General features: G+C 37.0%; 1 protein-coding gene across 3 annotated transcripts in view; it reads left to right on the forward strand.

The window, feature by feature from the left end:
• ELAVL2 (ELAV like neuron-specific RNA binding protein 2) overlaps positions 1–20957 on the forward strand; it is a 130465-nt gene that overhangs the window by 90529 nt on the left and 18979 nt on the right. For all 3 annotated transcript variants that reach the window (XM_008567381.1, XM_008567383.1, XM_008567384.1), the window contains exon 4: positions 639–742. In XM_008567381.1, the coding sequence (XP_008565603.1) occupies positions 639–742 (104 nt within the window). The remainder of the gene's footprint in view (positions 1–638; positions 743–20957) is intronic.

Raw genomic sequence — 20957 nt, forward strand, 5'->3', positions numbered from 1 at the left:
CACGTACACATGATTCTTAACCATTTTGACTCTGAAATAACTGTACTTGATAAAGGCTGTAAATGTGTACGGTTTACAGAACACTGACAGATTCTGGGTCGATATTTGCCATCTTCCCATCTTATGGGTAAGGAAACTGAAGCAGAAAAGGTTTTGCTGCTTAAACCCTCTCAGTAGCTCAGGGTAGATTACACTCATAGTTTCTGAAGCTGAATGTCACCTTGCTGTTGGCACGCTGTGGCTCAGGCAGGCCATGTATGATGGAACACTTCGGGGAAGTGTGTGTTTTTCAACAGCACTGCTTTAGATTACACTCATAGTTTCTGAAGCTGAATGTCACCTTGCTGTTGGCACGCTGTGGTTCAGGCAGGCCATGTATGATGGAACACTTCGGGGAAGTGTGTGTTTTTCAACAGCACTGCTTGCTGAGTTCTACCTGATGTTTAAACTTGCAAATGTAGTAGACAGGAGATGAGAAAAAGACTACATGCATATTTCTAGAAGAATTAATGGAGAGTTGTTTGTGCTATTGAGAAAAAATGCTGGTGTTAATGACCACACCATATGCCAACGTGAAAGTTGATCTCTGTCAGCAGTGTAGAACTAATATATGCCCTTTTTCCCTTCTCTTTCATTAGGGCAGAGCTTGGGATATGGCTTTGTGAACTACATTGACCCCAAGGATGCGGAGAAAGCTATCAACACCCTGAATGGATTGAGACTTCAAACCAAAACAATAAAAGTATGTTTTAAATTTTTTTTATATGTATTAGTAGAACAGAAGCTTAAAAAAATTAGGGTTTACTAATTCTTTCCTTCCTGTTTTGGGCTCATATAAATACTTCTTTGGCAGACATAGTGGAATTTTTTTATTTGCATGATGGAGGAAGTTGTTTATTCATGATTATTATATGTAATCACTTGTGAATTAAAAGGACAGAGCAGCAGCTTTCTTAGATAAGTACTTTATGAAGCCTACTGAAATCTTCTTCCCTTGCAGAGAATTACTTGTCTTATAACTTGAAGAAACCTTAGATTTGTTCTTTTCGCACAGGGGTTGGCAGACTTGTTCTGTAAAGGGCCAGGTAGTAAATATGTTGGGCTTTGCCAGTCAACATGGTCTTTGTCACAGCTTCTCAACTCTGCCCCAGTAGCATGAAAGCAGCCATAGCCACTGAATGAATGAATGATGTGGCTGTGATCCATTACAACTTTGTTTATGGACACTGAAACTTGAATTTCACATAATGTTCATGTGTCACAAAATATTGTTTTTATTTTTTCCCACTAAAAAAATGTAAAACCGTTCTCAGCTCGTGGGCCATACAAAAACAGGTGTCAGGCTAGGTTTGGTGCTTGGGCTGCAGTTTCACTCTGTTTTAGCAGATTCAGCTTATTTTTCCTGTTATATTTTTCTTTTCAAGATGTGGTAAATAATTTTGTGGGTATTTTTTTGCTTTCGTGAATTTTTGAAATTTTAATGTAGATTTTCTCTGGATAAGAAGCTAATCCAATTCACAGAATGGATTTCTTATCCTTTAGAAAATGAGACGTTGCCTCTAGCGAATTCTTAGTACCTGTACCATTAATTTACTCTCTCCTGCCCAGTGTAGACATTGCCAATCAATCATGGCACTCTTTCTCACTGAGTCAAGATGTGGTTTCCAAATATTTTTCAAAATAGTGTTCCAGACAACCTCTGTCAATTGACTTAAGTTGGAACCTATTTTCTACTCTTGATTTAAGAAGCCAGTTCAGATGGTAGCCTGAAGTGGTGAGGGGAAGTTAGTCGAGGCTGGCTGTGGCATCCGTCTTGCTTAGAGACTTGTCTACAAGATTTCTGTTCATTTTTCAGGTATCTGGAAATGCAGTGTGTCATCTTTGTGCTTAAAAGTTGCTTCTCTAAGAATTGTCAGTTAAGGTGATTTGTTAGCCTTGGGTAGTTTTGACATCTCATTCTTTATAGTCCTATAAGAAAAATGCCTACCAGCTCTGTCTCATTTAAAAGAAACTGTGTATGTATGGTGGCTCCCAAATATACTTGGATGTAAGATGTCCATGAATTCTAGATGTTTCTCAGTCAAGAAAATGTCCTATTTGAAAAGATTCACCCTTCAGTCAGAAAATGAACTGGTTACTGTGTTATCAGAATTTGAGGAAATAAATTAGATTTCTAATAAAGTCTAAGATAATAAAGACTTAAGTTTGTTTTGACATTTTTTCAATCTGGACTGCTTTTTCTAATTGTCTTCACTTCTCTGTATACTTCTTGTTTGTGTCAGAGGTTAATCATTTAGCAGTTACTACTAAGTAATAATCAAGCACTCTTTAAAAGAAAAAGGTATCCAATATCCTTGCAACCTTCAGACTGGCTGTTTTGTTGCCCTCTATCCTACTGCAGATTTTTGTGGGCCTCCTCTTTCCCAGCTTACAGTGATATTCAGGATTGCTGCTAATTTGACATAGTTCTGAGGTCCTGAGTTGTATGGTTAAGAAAGTGGAATGGATGGTTGGAATGGCTCATCCCAGGAAATAGCCTTTGCTTCATTCCAGAAATAACCACCCTTATTTAATTCTAGTGAGTCAGCTGTTTTTCTGTACATCCTGATTGTACTAACATCCAGAAGAAGGTAGCAATGTAGGGGAACAGTTCACCATAGGAGAAATGTCCATGCCCTCAAGGAGACCTTTAATGACAGCTGCTTCCTTACTGTTTGCTGTCCAGCCTTCTCTTCAGGGCCCAGCTGCTCAGGCTGAATATTTAGAAGAAAGGACAGTAATGGCTTGTGGCTTTTATACTGTGACATCTGCTACTTCTCTTCTGATTTTCTGAAATGCGGGTGTGGGTGATGGGTAAGCAGCAGGCCACTTCTTTCCCCACCCCCATTTGGTTCCTGCAAAAATATCAGATAACAGCTGGTATCCTCAGTTTGGCCCAGATTTCTCTGAGAGGCAAAGCAGACCATTTTCCAAAAGTATATAGCACCATTTTTGCCTGTTTGTTCGTTATGTTTTTATTTTTTTTCTTATTTTCAATTAAACAGGTTTTGTGCTATTATACATCATCTTGAGCCAGGTTTTTCTAGTGTTCATAGTTTCAGGTACCTTTGGGAAGCTGCATTTAAGCTTTCCTTTTCTAGGATACTATTCCATAAATTAGTCACTTTTTCCCTCCTCCAGTCTGTCTTGATGATGGCTGTCAGGCTAATCTTACAAAACAGCACTTTCCTCGTGTTGCTTCTCACTCAAAATTCTATCATGTTTCTTCGCTGTTTTACCATATCCTCTGGCTTAGCTTTGGAGGAGTGTCGCCAGTGTTATTGCTATTCTCACTGTAGTCAGACCGACTCTTCACTAGAAAGCTGATCTTATTCCCAGCCTCCGTGCATATACTCTTGTAGTTCCTGCTTCCTGATGTACCTTTCCCCCTCATTTTTAGTTTAACTGTGGCCATCCCATCTTTTGGAGCCCATCTGAAGTCCTTCCTTCACCTGCAGCCTTGCTGGGTTATTCCAGTTTGAGTTAGGTTCCCCTTTCTTTGAAGTCTGTAATCCTTACCCATGAAGAACCACAGAAGTTTTGAGATCAAAGGGATTCAAATGTATTTAGGATTAAGCACTATTTTCTGCCCCTGATAAGAGTGGAGACCTTGGTGGTCATACAGGTTAGGCAAGACTGGGCAGTTGAATACAGAGCTGTGACTCAATCTTAGTACTTTAGAAGATTAATTAGTGTGTACAAATGCTTGTGTACTCCTTGAGTTTAGATTTCAGTTCTGTTTTCCAAGTTATTGGAACCAATTCCTTCCTGCTTGTTGGAATATTGAAATACTGAATCAAGTGCCAAGAAAGGTGGTTTATTTAGCAGTTTTTCCTGGGGCTTCCTGATAGCATTAGCTCATTAGGGTTTTGTGCAATAGATGGTGTGTTGGATAAATGACAAATTCAAGGGGTCTTCAGAAAAGTCATAAAAGGCTTTGTATTATCTTTTTCCAGGAACTTTTTGAAGTACCCTTGTATTCAGTACAACTTTGTTGCATCACAATCACAAGGGCAGTGAGTTAGAAGTAAAGGTTTTGGGACCCACTTCAGATCTATTAGGTCAGTGTTCACAAATGAGATTCCAGAATTTGTTTTTTAATAAGCTTCCCAGGTGATTTGTAACAGCAAGTCTAAGGCCTACCACTTAGGAACCATCAAAATGAACCTTTTTGAATTAGTGGGTTTTTAATACATTTGGTATTTTTGTGTGCAAAGTTCAGTTTATTTTCTAGCGTTCACCTTTGATAATCCTCTTGTGATTAATTCTGTTAACCAGAATAATAATCACACTTTTTCTTGAACATGCTGGATGATAGTTTAGCATTTGGAATTCAGAGTGGTCCAAACAGTCTTCACGTTTAAAAAGTATGGCATATGTATTACAAAACTTAACGTTAGAATGGTATTGATTTTACTTTAAGTAGTAGCGTTCATAGGTTAAATTCTCAAGGTAGTTATTCTCTTCTCCTAAGGATCACTTTTTACCTGGTTGAGGAGATGTCCCAGCAGCTTACCTTGCTGGTGACATCACGCTGTCCCTGAACTGCACAGGAGGCAGCTATTATGGGTTAAGCCTGCCCACAGTGTCCCTAGTTTTGACATGGTAAATAAAGTGTGACTATTACAAGATGTTTTTAACTTCTGATATTAGGGAGGGTAGTGAAAAGGTAATGTATATACAGTTCAGGCGTCCAGGGGGAAAAAATCTCATGGCATTGTCAAAAATTGCATGATGGTGGTGGGATGTTTCTCGAGAGCCAGCTGGTCCCCATGGGAATTCTTCCTTTTGTGGACCCTTCAGGGGGTCGGTGGTCATGACTATTGTGTTCAGTCTTCATGTTCGTTCTCTACTCATTTTGTTTTTAGAGGGTCTTAAGTACTGATAAAATCTAAATAGTGTATGAAACATTTATGGCTTAAAGTCAATACTTTTGACCTTGTCTAGGTTAATGGCATCAGATTTAAATCCATGATTGCCAAAGTAAAATCACTTACGAAAGTACATATAGACCTTTTTTTCCCCCTCCCTTGAGTACTCCAAAAAGGTGATTATAATGTACACAGTGAAATGGATGCCTGACTCCTGGCATCTCTCCCAACTTTTCCCTCTTCTACAATAAGCCTTGGAAACTTTATTTTTCCAGAATATGGGATTGCTTTATCTGGGAAGTAAAGAGTTAATGAGGGTACTGCAGAAAGTTCATGGAAGGATTCGTATTATCTTTTAATTCTGTTTTTTTCGCAAACTTCTTGAAGTACTCTCATTATCTCCAGGAATAGAACTTTTCATTATTATTGATAGATATTACCCCTAGAAACCAATCTTTTCTTTACCCCCCCAAAAGAGAAAAACCCTGTCTGGAAGTACTACCAGCACAGAAAAACTAAGTTTGGTCTTGATTAAATAGATCTTTTTCTTAATTATTTGTGCATAACTTTGTTTAAAAATTATTAATTGGCATACAGTAATATGAAATTTCTTATATGAAAATAATTAAAACACCATTTAAGCATGTATGGAAAAATTCTGTTTTAAAAATTGGAGTATTAATTATAAATAGTAATATCTATCCCTTAAAGTATTTAGTTTGAGAGTGATTAGGCAACACTAATAAACCTTTATACTAAGCTACTGTATTGCTTTTGATTTTTGTTAAATTGATACCTTTTCCTTAACTAGCCTATCCTTTTCTCAATTAGTAAATGTCATGTTCACTCTTTTTTTTCTTTATAGCATGAACTTGACCCTTAATATAGGAGGAATGTAGAACTATATTTCTGAAATCTTATTCTCCCTGACTCAATCACCTTGCTAAAACGATTTAATTGTGATCTTGGACAATCTTTTAATCATTTAGGTTTTCATTTATATCTGTAAAATGAATTAACTTATTCATCATTAAGAATGTTTATTACCTGCCTCTTTGGAAGAAAAGAAAAAACAACTTTCCATGGCCTGCCAAATTGCATATTAAGAAAAGATGTACCTATTTTTTAATGAACTCATGTTTCTTATATAGAATGTAGTTAGTAATGAAATGCAGCATCCTATCCTGAAGAGGTAACAATTTTAACTGCTTTCCTCTACCATTGTTGACAGTTTAGCAGCTATAGTAAAATTTTTGTGTTGGGAAACACACTTCTGTCTCAGCCTCCTTTTGCTACAAGACTATTGGGATGGGGTTGGTTTTTATTTATTACTGTAAGTTGTTTTTTATTTGTAAAGTTTAATGGACCACTAGGAAATACTCTATAGATGCTGTGTAAGTCGGCCTCCACCATAGAGCAGGAGAGGGAATTGGAGCTGGAGTGTAAACAATGCTGTGCTATAAGGTGCTCACCACTTAGTAGGTGCTGTGTTAAAATTCCTGCAGCAAATTTCTGGGGTGTTTGAGACAATTAGCTTTTATAATAGCCATAATGCTGAGAATTCCCCCTTTTGTAGCGTATGGGAGTTTGAAAGCAGATGTTAGGGAACCACAAAGCATTTGCTAAAGCAAAAAGCAGGATGGGAGACTAATGTGGAAATGAGCCCAAGAGCGATTAGGGATCATGAAAGGTGGATATGCCATGCAAGAGTCGTGGTTTTATTTTGTAGGTAAGGGGGAGTCACCAGAGATTTTGGAGGAGAGCAGTAATGGGATTGGACTTTAATATTAGGAGAGGAAGGTTTGCTCTGTATTTAAACCCCACCTCTCTCTGAGCATCTTAGCTCACCCTAGTTTTCTTTTGACTTGTACAAAGTGTAGAAATTTATAAATCATCTCCTATGAAGTACCCCTCATTTTAAAGCTTGTTTATAGACCATATTTACCTTTTACCTTCAGCACGCTTGGAAAATTTAGAATTAATAGTTTGAAGGACAGGTTTCAAATTAACTGACCACTTATGAGATGTTAACCTAATAAATGTTGTCTGATCAGATCTGTTTCTGTAGAGAAAAAAGATTGAAAAAATATACCACGAGTGTGGGTAAAAATGGCAATTTTGAGTAAATGGTTTCTTTGACATATATAAAGAGATCGAGTTCATGTTTTCCTGATTTCATTTTTAACCCATGGTCTGGAACTTTCTAGAGCCATATACCAAGTTTTAACAGAATAGTGCCACATCTGATTATATAAAGCTCTTCAATATATTTGAATAAAATTCTTATATCTATTTTGAGTCCTGTTTAAATGGTCCTTATTTGAAGCAAGAAATATGTTATTTATATAACACCCTTCATGTGGTTTGTAGAATGCTGTATTATTGGCTTTGGTTCTCCCCTGCCCCACAAAAAGCCCAGAGATTTCTTACTTACCTGAGGGGTCTAGTAAGTGTGGGCAGGTGGCCTAGTAGGGCCCAGAACTTGTTTGTGTGGACTTCAGGACTGTAGCATAACTCCTGTTTCTTCTACCTCCAGAGTGAGAGGTAGATGAACATTTGGGAATTTCCAGAGGGCAATATCTTGTCATTCTTTGAATGGATTTTCTTTATTTTTCCAAGGTTGCTGGATCAGAAGCTGAGCCTGCACTGAGGGAAGGGTGAGGACCTGGGTTCTCGGTGTCCTGGTGGCAGTGTCCGCAGCTTGCCCCTGCCTGTCCCTGCTTGTGAGCCACAGGGGTAGTGGTGGTGGAAGAGTCCCAGCACTTAGCTGAACCTGTCTTCCTTAGAAAAGTGTTGATGACCTTTAGAAAGGTTAGGAAGACTGGTTAGAAAGGTTCGCTAACTGAAGCATGTCCATGAAGGATGTCATGGCCCAGGTCAGGTGGATGCTTAAACTTATATGAAATAAGGTCTATACCAGAAAATCCTGGCTGTTTCATTTCTGTAACCAGCACAGAGAATTTTCAGTTTTATAAACTCCATTGGAGTTAAGAGAGTATGTGCCTGTTTGTGAGTGTGTGCTTGTGTGAAAGGTAAGGGGAAGGCCAGGGAAGTAATACTTGCATGGGTTTAGGAAATTGTTGCTTTTTACGTGTGTTGGGCGCGGGGTGTTTTTGAAACTTAATCACTTACTTTTTACCAGAACTGAGTCATTCATGAAGGATCCCTGTAACAGCTTGAAAGGTGAAAACTACTTGCAAGCCTAGAATATTGAGTGCAGAACTGGTTTTCTAATAAGGAGGCTGAGGAAGAGATTCAAGCAAACCATGTGAATCTTTATAGAACACACTAAGAGTAGAACCATGTGTTCAGATATGTTTGGGTTTGGGTTCTAAGCTGACAATGAGAAGAGATACATTGAAACTGATTTGGATGGCCAGGAAACTCTTTTTCCTGAACACCACCCTGTTCCTTCAACTTTTCTTGCCTGTTTTACAAATGTGTGTCACCAAAAGCTTTTCTGCAACACATTGCTAGCACTCGTTTGCTTTACTTTTCTACTGCCGTTTAAGGGAAAGGCTGGGTAGGGCTTTACTTTCGCTTATGACCCGGGGAAAGTGGTGCTCAGTCAGTTTGGCTTCAGTCTGTTCTACCATAGCTAGCTTGAGAGAGTTAAGATGAACGTGCTGACTTCCCAAGAATGGAGCCTTTAATTCTTTGCTGTATCTGCTTTTCACAGTAGTTTCCATAGGACTTTCATCTTCTTTCTTGTTTGGATTCATGCAAAGACAATAACAGTAGTTTCTGGTAGAAAAATAGTTAATCCCTTTGACCAGTGGAATGAAGCTTAGGTTAAGGGACTTGTTCAAAAGGATATAGCTAATAGCATTACTAGCACCAGAAATGTATTATCACATTGGCTGATGATGTAGCTTTTAATTTTTTTTTCCCATCTCACGTTATTAATATTAATCTAATGATTAAGGTGTTTTACTTAGAGCCAGGTTGTAGATACCACTGTAAACCAAATATTCTCTTGGTGGCATTAATTTGGGCCTTTGAGCATCTTGAGGCTTTCCAAACCAGATCTCTGATAGGTGTGAGGGATTGGATCTGTCTGTGCCTAGGGGCGGAAGAACTCTAATGTCTTCCAGGCTGAACACTTGAAACAGGCAGACCTGCAGTTTGAGAAGAAAACTGGTAAGGGAAGGTCTTACTTAGCAGATAGGTGAGTTAACGCTGATTCAGTTATTTCCATTGTAATTGAACAGTGAAAGGATTATTGTAGTAACTTCCTGAATCTCCAGACCTGCAGTTTGAGAAGAAAACTGGTAAGGGAAGGTCTTACTTAGCAGATAGGTGAGTTAACGTCGATTCAGTTATTTCCATTGTAATTGAACAGTGAAAGGATTATTGTAGTAACTTCCTGAATCTGTTTTATAGGAGACTGCCCTTTCTTCAAGAATGTTTTTCTGGTAAGTTCTTAGCAATCTTAGGTGCTGGATTAAAAATTACATAAAAGTTCATTGATCTCTTTTTAAATTTGTGTAGACTCTTTAGAAAAGCATGGATGGTTATTTTCTTTTACTCCCATCTCTGCCAGACTTTCCTATCATTGCCTTTAGCACAGTTCTCAGCCACAAGTCAATCCTATATCAGAATTACTTGTGTGTGGAGGTTTTATTCCAGAAGTTTCTTGACATGCTGCTTATGGGTAAGCAGAGAGAGGGCTATGTTTTGAAAATGATAAAGGAAATCTGATACTTGTTTGCCTGCCTTCCCCATCTGTGAAGAACTCCTTTGAATGCTGCAGTAGGACTTGGAGTCGTAAGTCTTGGATTTGTGTTCTCTTCTTGATTTCTTAGTCTAGTTGTCTCATTTATAAAATGGTGGAGATGGTACCATGCTCCACAATTATCGTGAGAGTTTTGCTTGCACGTGTTACTCTGGACATATAGACAGAGAAAATGCTGGCTTGTTAGTTATGGAAAGCAAAGATCAAGAATATTCGGTTGTTTCTCTTTCTCCCTTTGCTGTGTGAAAGTTGTATTTTAGAAATCTAGTTGGGGAGGAATTAAAAAGCAACCTTTTAACATTTCCTGCAGTTACTTTGTGTTATGGAGAAGTGGATTTTTTTGGAGGGGGGCAATAAGTCATGCTAATGTGCTTTGGGCTTTGATCATTAGTGTAAGGTTCTCTCCCCCCTTGGGAGTGAGAAGTTTAATCCTTCCTGCACAGGTTCTGAAGTTGCTAATGAGTCTTGATATGGCTCTCAGGTGAGCTGGAGGAAGGGCAGGGAGGGCAGGGAAAAGCAGAGCACCTGCCTGGTCCTGGAAACTGATCATTTAGAGAAGGCTTTAGTTTCCAGAAGTTTTGCTAAATGGCTGCATTTGGAAATTTGACTATTCCTGCCTGCTTTAACCAAATGACCCTATTAACACTCCTGGAAAAATTATGGAGTCATTGAAAATGGCTCCAGCTTCTTAGAATCAAGAGACTGGTCAGGTCGATGGGCTCTCTCACCCAGCTGAGCCACATGTAGCCACTGAGTTCTTGGAAATATCTTCGAATGGGTTTTATGGGCTCTGTTTATATCTACATTTTTGCATTTGTTGGTGATATATATTTATAGATGCTTTGCTTTCAAGCTACATGGGCATTTGTCTCCTTCAGAAACTAACATCATTGGAGGGCAAAGAAGAGGGCTTGGCATCTGTGATGTTTGTGAGCTCCCTAGGAAACCCCAGTGCACCTCAGAGTTTAAGGATTACCTATTTTAAATCCCTTACACAAGGTACTGCCAGAACTTTAATGTACACCAAATCACTGGGGGAAAGGGTGGTTGGCAAAATGCAGATTTCTAGACTCCCACCAAGGTTTACTGAATTACTGTGCAATGCAAGGACAAGGAAATTGCATTTTAACAGTCACAACAGGTGATTCTTAAGCAGGTGGAGACTAGAGCTGAGAACCACTCTTTATTGGACCATAATGATTTGTACCTGGGTAGGTCTGTGGTGCTTGTTTCAAAACAAATCGACATGTAAATAACATGATTTTTGTGCGGATTGTATCAGTCTCCTAAATAGTTGGGATTAACTAATACGCTTTAACAAATAAAGTGCTGGATTTACTTAAGAAATAATATATATTCTTTATCTCACATGCACACACACAATTTGCTCATTTCCAGAGTATTTGTGTGCATCATTAAATATTAAATTTTAGCATATAAGTACATTAGCATAATTTATTATCTGATTCAGAGAGTACTTGGGGGATTTGCAGTATGGATCTTCAATGTCCTTCCATTTACAATGGGTGTCTCATAGTGTAGAGATTGGGAGTTGAGTTATATGATACAAGGGGATTATAATTCCTTCAATTATAAAGGTTGCTTTTACAATTCAATAAAAATTTGTCTCATTTATAGGCTCTCGACTACACTCCCACCCCACCCCAGTGTCTGGATATTTGAGCTGTCCAGCCAGGACCTAAATGGAATTTGCTCTATTTATCATAAGAACGCTCACAACATACTATAATTATTTTTGTTAAAAAAAAAAGAAAAATAGCATTTGCTGGATGAGCCTTAATTTAGAAACCTTTGACCTGTAAACTGAATTTTGCCCCAAAGCTACACGAAAGCAGTGCGTACTCTGGCCAGAAGGCTTAGATGTTTCCTTCCTGCTCAGGTTCGCAAAAGTGGATTAGTAAGAAATCAAGGATTTTCCATAGTGTTTTTCATTAAGTGATTTCTTGGGGGAATTGTGGAATATGCGTTGTCTGCAAAGTACCCTGGTGCACAAAGTCAAATGAACTGTGAAGGTGAGAGGTAAAAACACCCATCTCATCTTTGTACTTTGTTCTTTGAGTATTAAAGAACATTGATCTACCAAGTGACGAAGGAGATACTATTTGGCGGTTTAATTACAGCCAGCGAGTGTTATTGATGCTATCAGTCAGTGAGACCCGGGGAAAGGGCCTGGTGCCAGATCATTGAGTATAATTAAATACCTCAGGACGGGATTCTCAAGGTAAAGTGAGGTGCTTCTGCAGATGTGAAGCAAGAGAACACATTGCTTTGGAACAAAGATAAAGGTAGTTGTCCTTCTCCTTACTGCCTGCTCTTTCAGTTTCAGCAGGAGTTTTATAAATTGTGATGATATGGTCTCTTTATTGTGTATAGTGAAGGTTATCCATGTTTTCCTTAAAACCCTCTTTCTTGTAAAATATTAACAACTGTGACAAAAATGGATTTAGGAATACTGTAATTATTTTTTTGTTAAAGCTGTTTGGGGGAATATATAGCTCTGGTGTCTAATAGATATTTGGAGAATGAAGGATCATCTTTGAATGAGACTATTAGTCTTGCAAATCAGTTCATTTAGAAAAAGCTTTCCCCATGGTTATTCTCTAATGTCTAATCATGTTGAGAGAGAAATATCTTGGTAGATTTAAAGTCATAATACACTCAGTAATGTTTCAGGGGTTATCCCCTGATGTATTGAATACATTTTTCATAGTTTTATAATTTATGTCAGGTCCACAGAATATATGTAGATAAACTTCCTTTGGTTCTATTGGGAGGGCTTATAATAACATTTCTATTATCTCTTTCCTCCTTGTCTCCTTTATTGTATGCATATGCATCTCACGCAAATTTTCATCTCAGCCTGTCTGAGAGATAAATGCTGTACTGAGAGATAAGTACTATTTTAGGCAATCTAAAATGTTTCCTGTTACTGCTGTTTCTCCTCCTCCCTGCCCTATTCCCTACTGATTGAGGCTTACCGAAGAAAGTGAGTTGGTTCCTTAATTTTAGTGTGTGTGTGTATGTATCTGTACAGGTACACTTACTGTAGATCCTTGATAATTGGGTCAAATAAGGCCCCCAAACACTAAATTTTGGATAATGTATGGTTTACTTGTAATATAGGCATGGATTGCAGGTTTTGTTTTAAATTTCAAATAGGTGTTTCAACAGGGTATTGTCAGAATATCTTCTTTAAGAGGAAGATTAGGAAGATTATTTGTTAGGAATTTTTCTTTGGATGTTTAAGGAATAATTTTTTGAAATTACTTTGGAGTTTGATAAAAGCGAATTCAGGTCCAAAAGTCCCATCCCATTAGGGCCTTATTATACTATATGGAACCGTAACAAAACCAACAGTCAGTCTCCAAGTTTGTAGGGAAGGTTGCCAGTTTTAAAAGTTACTCATGCCCATCATACATATGTTTTACCCCCTCCCCGACCCCAAGGGCTAGGATGAACAAATATAAAATTAAGTAAAAATGTAATTGCAAGTTTTTGTTTTTTTTAAGAGTACATGATCTTTACTATACTAGTCTTAGGGAATATCTGTGTGTAATTAAATAAGTAACTTAATTCTGCAGTCTTTTTGAATACCTAGTGTGTGCCAGTCAGCTTTGCTAAATGTTAAACAGCATTAAAATGAGGCAGAGGTAGTCTTGTCCTTGATGTCATTGTGTAGCAGGGGAGACAGCAGTTCCTCTGTATGCCATTATTTGGATGTATGATAAGTGAATTTGGGATGCAGTGGAAATGGATATGCCACTGTCTGTCTAGAAGACTGTGCAAGGTTTCAGAGGTGATAGGGTTTTACAGGATGGGTTTTATCAGACAGAAAAGAAAGGTATTACACATGGAGGAATGTCTCATCAAAAAGCATAGAGTACTTTACATGACGTGTACCTTTTGGAAGAAACATAGCTGAAGACTATAAAGTGTATTTATACTATTAAGTAATAGCCTTCTTCAAAAACGGTAGGAAAATTTGATAAAACCTGGCCCCATAGTTTACATTTGTCCTCCTTTACTGGAGACCTAATTTATAAGAGGAGCTGTAGGAATGAATTTTGGGAGATTTATTCATTTGATCGTAGAAACGTATCTGTCTTGTTTCGCAGAGATGTGTGGGACTTAAGGTACTTACAAATCTTACCAAGGTAAAGTTTCTCTATGGAGTATTTAATGTTTCACACAGAGATTAGGATCATTATGTTTTCATTACTGCATACATAAGTAGGTCAACAAATACTTGGGTATCTGAACTAACATTGTTCAAAGCAGTTTTTCTTCTAGTTTTAGACCATAAGGAAACTTAACTGTCGATAGTATTTAAATTAGCTTTCTTACAATCACACTAATTTGGACGATTCCCTTCACCTAGGTTATGATGGGAAAATTGTTTCCATATTCTTCTTTCATACATTTCTGTCAATGACAACATTTAGTCTGTCACTCTTCTGCTCACAAAAGCTTAATAACCCTGACATTTAAGGTCTCTTGAATCTGCCCCCAACTCATTATTCCAGTGTTGTCACTGTCTTCATCCTTCAGTATACAAGTCTAGTTCTCCATGCCTTGGGTCGTTCTCTGTTTACATTCTCTCCCTATACCCCTGACATTATGTACCAAGCTTTATTTGGCTGTAAAAACACTTGTTTTTCACTGCACATTACTTTTCTCTTCAATTCAATAGTCCCCTCTCTGAGGGCAAAGGGATCTTTGTCTTCAGGGCACCTTACTGACTACTTATGTTTTTGTTTAGAAACATCCTCATGCAGAGGCCATATATTTTGCTTACAAGAAACAGTGGAGACCACCTCTATGCACTCAAATAGAAAAAATCAAAATTTAAGTGAAATTAAAAGTGAAAGTTTGTGGAGTTTTTGTTTTGTTTTATACCATCCTTAACTTTGGGTGAATGGTTCAAAACTGTCACTTCCTGGTAGGTGTCACTATATATTGAAGATATGGTTGAATGAAGAACGTGTAAAGGACTTATATGCTTTTTCCTTTTTACAAAATAATGAAGATTTTACTGAAGCTGTCTTGTCCCTTCATGTGAAATTTTTCTACATAATGTTCATCAGCCTGTGTCCTTGTCTGTGTTCTACATAATCTCCATCAGCCTGTGTCATCTGTCTCTTTCTTTAAGATATTTTTCTCTCTCAGACCTTAGATGAAGGAGTGTGTGAAAGCACTAGGATATTTAATCCATTGAAATTGGCTTGACAAGAACCTTTTCCTTTTTCCACATAGTACTAGTTGACCTTTATTCTTAAACAGCTCCCGTTTACTTACTGGAGCCAATGTGTAGTCCTTAGTTACGTTTAGTTTTCCAACTAAACATTTTAATCTGTTTTCTGTTGACAATGCCTTAGACATAGTAGATATTCATATACTACACAAATTATGTCTTAAGTATATTTTTGGAGATAAATTTGTAACAGCTATCTTGACGGTATGGCTTCTGTTGGAGATGTCATCTGGTCAAGTTTCAGAATTTTGAAAGAACCCTTAAGCCATTATTGGAGAATTGCTTTTTAAGAATTGGATGAGTACATCTATTTTTCTGTGAGCCAGTTTAACCCCCATTGTTTCCATTGAAGCATAAAAATCTAGGTTATTTGAGCAAATATCACAACTTTGAATCATATTGCCTGAGACGTACCTCAGAAATAACTCCTGCACAAGGCCATGGAAAAAAATCCACTCAACAGGATGGAGTACCTTCTTGGTGGGTGGGACTACAAGATAGGCATACATATAAGAATTATTTTCAACCCTCTAGGAGCTTAAGACCTAATAATAAAAAAAGATTTGAATTGTAGTACTGTTACCCTGGGAAGCTTTGAGGCAGTCTGAGTACTGAGAATTCTTTCTTCAAGTCTCTGTAACGTTTTCATAGTATATTTAGTGAAACTGTCAATTTTATAGTACTACCTGCTAGTGTAGCCTCCTCAGTATTATTGTATTATTTTTATACTGGGAAATTACATTGACTCATTAGGCAGCTGGCTGCCCGGTGGCTTGTAACCCATCTCACATGCAGAAACATACACATAGTCCTAATCTGAAGTTAGCTGTTATTCCGGGAAGCCCATTTATTATTTCCACTACTGTCTCCTCCTCCCAACCTCCCCCCATCCCCGTCCCCAGTATCCTCCGTTTCTCTTTTCACATGTTACTTTACTTAAGTTTAGGCTCTAAGAAATCTCTCCCAGAGAGAATGAGGAAGTGGGAGGATTTAATATGTAATAGTTTGATGGAGAAATGAAATTAAATTGGGCTATTCTGTTGTCTGTTTAAATATGCTGGATGTTGACTCGCCATATGATAGTAAGACAGCCTCCCTCCTTATGCTTCAGCCAGGCTGCAGGCTTTCCAACACACTCATCCGCTATCGTGTTACAGAATACCTGTAATATTCAAGAATTAGTTTCAATAATAATTGCCATGGATTTGGAAGAAGCCTTATTTATGTAATCTTTGAACTGTTTTTCTGTTAAAGTGCATACGTCATCTTTGTGCCAAGACTCCTTCTCTGTGTTGTCTTATCTGACCTTAAAGATAATAGTGATATTTGAGTTTTTCTTCCATCAGTTGGGGATGCTGATGATAATACCCAATTCATAGATATGTTGTGAGGATTAATTGAATTGACATATGTAATGTATCCAGAACAGTCTCTGGCACATGGGAAGCACTTATTAAATGTTAGGGGGTAACATTATCTGTATTGTTATGACATATATGTATTTAAAATCATATTATTTTATATCATGATTAAAAATTATTATTCTCCAGCTTGGTGCTAATAGTTTTATTATTTCATTTAATACTTGTAAAGTTCTCATAATGGTAGGTACTAGCATGAGTATCAAATTACAAGTAAAGAAACAGGTTTTAAAGGACCTCAGGAAATTATTCCAGAGTCATATAACTGGTAAGTGAAAGAACCAAGACCTGGACCTAGCTCTGTGCAACTGCATACCCTATGTTTTTACTCTTTTGTAACTTTGGAGGGCTCTAGTCTAAACATTCATTTTTGTCCACTGGTTCATAATATGCTCTATTGTGACCAGAATTTCACCAGTGATAATGTATTCTCTTCCGCTTTTTCTAGGTTTTTTGACCGAGTACAAAACTCATGTTTGCTTCAGTTCCAGCTTATTCATATTACTTAATATTTCTAAAGATTGTATGTCCAAATTAATACAGGTTCATTTCTCATTTTTAATGTTAAAAGTAAGGGAATTAGCTCTGTTAACCACTGCTGAAAATTTCTTGATGGGTAGGAATAGACTGGTGGTTACAGCTGGAACTACAACCTTTTTTTTTTTTTTTTAATACCACTTTAGTGTAATCACTTTCTAAAACCTGAATGGACTAATGGAATATGGAGCATATTGATTGGCAGGTTCCTATTTAGAACTTGGAATGGCTAGTCTACCACCACAGTGGTGGATTTGATTTAACCACCCCCTCCTCAGATGCTATGTCCACTACCATTGCTCTACTTGTGTTTCATTTCTTATTAAATTCTTTACATGCAGAAGTACTTAGGAATTTGGAAGGCATTTGTGATCTAGTTTGTGTTTTATAATATCTTTACTATGTACTTTCTGTTTGCCTTTACCAACATGAGATGTCCTTGTTGAAGCAACTGTGTACTACCATCAAAAAGACACAACAATAAAAGGGTAGAAATGTTCCACCAGCTATGATACGTCAGTAAAAAATAAAGATGTCTGTCAGGACAGCCTCTTTGGACCCTTATTTATTTGATACACATGGATGAATCTGTCTGGGTAGCATTTATTAATAAACCCTGCTTAGTGTAGTTTTTCAGAGGCTGAGTTTAAGCCATGTGAGAAGGAAATCTTATTAAGTTTGTAGTTTATGATTAGTTGCTTAATATAGATCTTATAATCACCATACTTTCGTTTTTCTGTGACTATTTGGTAGTTTTAGTATTGTCTTAAGCAATGTCATATGATCAGTCATTGTTATGACCTTACTTATCCTTGGCTTCAGCTTTGATTTGAAAGAGATTACCTGCCTTGACTTTTATTTAACGATGTTGCACTAGAATTTGAAAATGATGTGAGACTGAGAAGTCTCCCTTGTGTAAACAACCAGTTGCTGTTTTTCCTTTCTGTTAAATTGTATGTAATTAAAAAAAGGCAGAAAGCCTTTATCAAAATGATTCTGATTATTGTAGGTACATTTTAATTGTTACAAAGCACTGGTCTCGGGATTCTCAGTTTTATTTTTCACTCTTCATTCCTCCAACCCCCAAATAGTAGATTTTTCTAAAGCAGCTCCTAAATAATTCTCAGGCATTACTGGTAGAAGAAATATGAGGGTATTTTTCCAAAGTTCATGGAAAAATAAAATTAAAAGATTTTCACTCTTCATTCCTCCAACCCCCAAATAGTAGATTTTTCTAAAGCAGCTCCTAAATAATTCTCAGGAATTACTGGTAGAAGAAATATGAGGGTATTTTTCCAAAGTTCATGGAAAAATAAAATTAAAAGATAATATGAATCTTTCATAAATTTTTTGAAGTACCCTCGTACAGTAACTGTCCTAAGAGAATGACTTGTTTTAATGTGTTTTTTTAATATTAAGAAAATACTTTATTTAGCAAAGCTGAAGTTCTTACCTTCTTGTAGTATCTGTTCTGGTATCTCCTTGGAAATGAACAGTTATCCTCCCAGTAACTGTCATTTCACTATAAAATTTCATGATTTCACATACTGTGTTGCATCTAATGGTGTAATGGAAAACACCCTAATGGACAGTCAAGACCCCTGAGAGAGATATACCACCTTTTTGCTCTGTCTTTAAACAAATCATTTTGCCTTTTTGTGCCTCAGTCTTCTTGTTTTCTAAATACAAAGAAAGTGAACTAAATGATCTCCGTATTTTCTTTTTGCTCCAAAATTAAGACTTTTTTCTTCTCTCAGTGCAATATTATGCTATTGAAGATTGGGTTGCCCCTGGGGAACTGAATTTCCAAATTGAGAAATGAAACTTCATTTTTAAAATGTTCAATGGATTTTTCATTCTGGTCTGTGCATAGAGTACCATCACCTATGATTTTTGGTATATTTCAAAGCAGACTGTGGCTTCTCTTAACTTTTAAACAGTATTTCAAAAATAAACTCTCAGATTAGTATATGATTATAAATCATCATCATTACAGTAAATGTGTGGTAGGTAGTGGGTTGTAGAAAGTAGTGCAATGACAAGGGTTTTTTTTTTTTTATTTCAAGGGGTTAAAAACCAGTTACTAGGCAGGGTAACAGATGAGTACATGTTAGTTTAGTCAGTACTTAAGAGAAGAAGGCATCTGATGTAGTGTGGATACAGGTAAGAGGCACCTAATTCAGACTATAATGGAGAGGACTGATGAGCGTTGACTTTAGGGACTAAGTGATGCCCATGCAGAGTCTGAAATGACTGAAATTTAGGTAAGTGGAAGGGGTTGCTTATATTAACACAGGGAAGTGAAAGCAGGAAGCTGTGGGAAACTACTGAAAGTTATATGTGTTTATATAGAAAAGGCAGCTAGTGGCCTGAGCACAAAGGACTAAGAAACTTTGATTTAAAGCGTTAGGGAGCCCTTGAGAGATTTTGAGCAGAGAACAACATAATCAAATGTATTCCATGGTATCTCTGAACGTCTCACTTGAATTAAAGCAATCATTACTTAGTCTTAAAACTTTCAGTCTAAATAAAATTTAAGGTTCCATATGTATTTTTTACTCATGTAGTTTTCTAAATTATGTATCTTGGAATATCTGTTAAAGGTAACTGCCTAATTTGTAATACCTTTTATAAACCTTCTTGTTACGTGTGATAATTTGTTAGCTCTGACACCTTTGCTGAAGCTGATCTTTAATTTCTTATTGTTCTCTCAGGCTTACTCACTTGCAACGCATTGTGAAACATGCCCTTTCATACTGAAAACATAATCTTGGACTATGATATGCATATGCCTTGATGTGCATTTGAGAACTGTTCCTGGTAGGGTTTTGCATTTAGAAGCAGAAAAAAGGATGCATCTTCTTTTTGGGTGAATTTTGAGGTCTGTGGCCTCAATTAACATTAGAGATCAAATCCTTCTGTGTACTTTGCTTCTGATGTGTAGCCCACTATCTATATAGCCATGATGCTGTCACAAGACCTTTGCTGCTGCCTACCAGAGCCAGAGCTAACTTTCATTTAGTCATAGTGTTGCTCTTCAGACAGTCCCATCAAGACTCCTTATTTTTGATATGAACAGTAATTAACTTTTTAAACATGTATAAATAGGTAAGACCTTGTCCACTCCGTTCAGCTGGAGAGATTGAATGGAGCTTTTCAAAACAGTCTAAAGTAGCAAGTGTCTTAATTTTCATGTTCAATGTGTGTAGTCCTGGGTCAGTAACTGACAAGTGATAAAAGTTGTTCAATGGTGATCTTGTCAGTGGGTGACTTTTCAAATGTTTTTAGTTAGGAAAAGAAGGAATTGCTGTGCTCATTTATGGACCTATATTGCTTTAATCTGCTGGTATTAACATCTGCTGTCACTGGTCTTTACATTGATGGATCAGAGAAAGGAGAGCAGTTGTGTTTTCAGAAAAAAGCATTTAGATGGACTTGTATTAAAAGTAATGAACCGGTATTTTAAACTTTACTGTGTACATTTAATAAAGTACCAATTCTTATCCATAAGAAGTTTTTGTTCCTTTAATTCTGTGTATTTTGATTAATTTATATTTTGATAGCCCTCTCTTAGTATATGTGTTACTCCTCTTTGCATGTTTAATATATAATTAGTTTTAGCTGCTGATGAGGAATGAGAAATGAGTTTATAATTACAAAGAATATACTATGTTTCGTACTGTTCCATTTTCGAGACCTAATTATTTTGAGAAATCTGTTTTATCTCTATTTTGTCCAGTCTAATTCCATTTGTGAGGAATGATTTGGGGAAACATTGGCCACAGCATTTGTTTGCCTGTTACTTCTTCTTTCCTCCCTGTTCCCTTAAATCTCAGCATTGCTTGTCTTTGTGTATTATATCACTTGTAGGGTTGTGAGAAATTCCAGGATAAACCTGAGTTTTAAGTTGCTGTCTTTGGAGTAGATTGGTGTTTAGTGTTGTACTCCCTGTATCATCTTTAAATATTTAGATTGCAGACTCTCTTGCTGCCTCTTAAATTAGATCCTTCACTTAGTAGTTTTGACATTTCATAACCTTGCTCCTCAGGCATTAAATATTCACCTGCTTTAAATGGCAGTAA

This window comes from Galeopterus variegatus, unplaced genomic scaffold (assembly GCF_000696425.1).
Source record: "Galeopterus variegatus unplaced genomic scaffold, G_variegatus-3.0.2 Scaffold315, whole genome shotgun sequence".
Classification (NCBI taxonomy): Eukaryota; Metazoa; Chordata; class Mammalia; order Dermoptera; family Cynocephalidae; genus Galeopterus; species Galeopterus variegatus.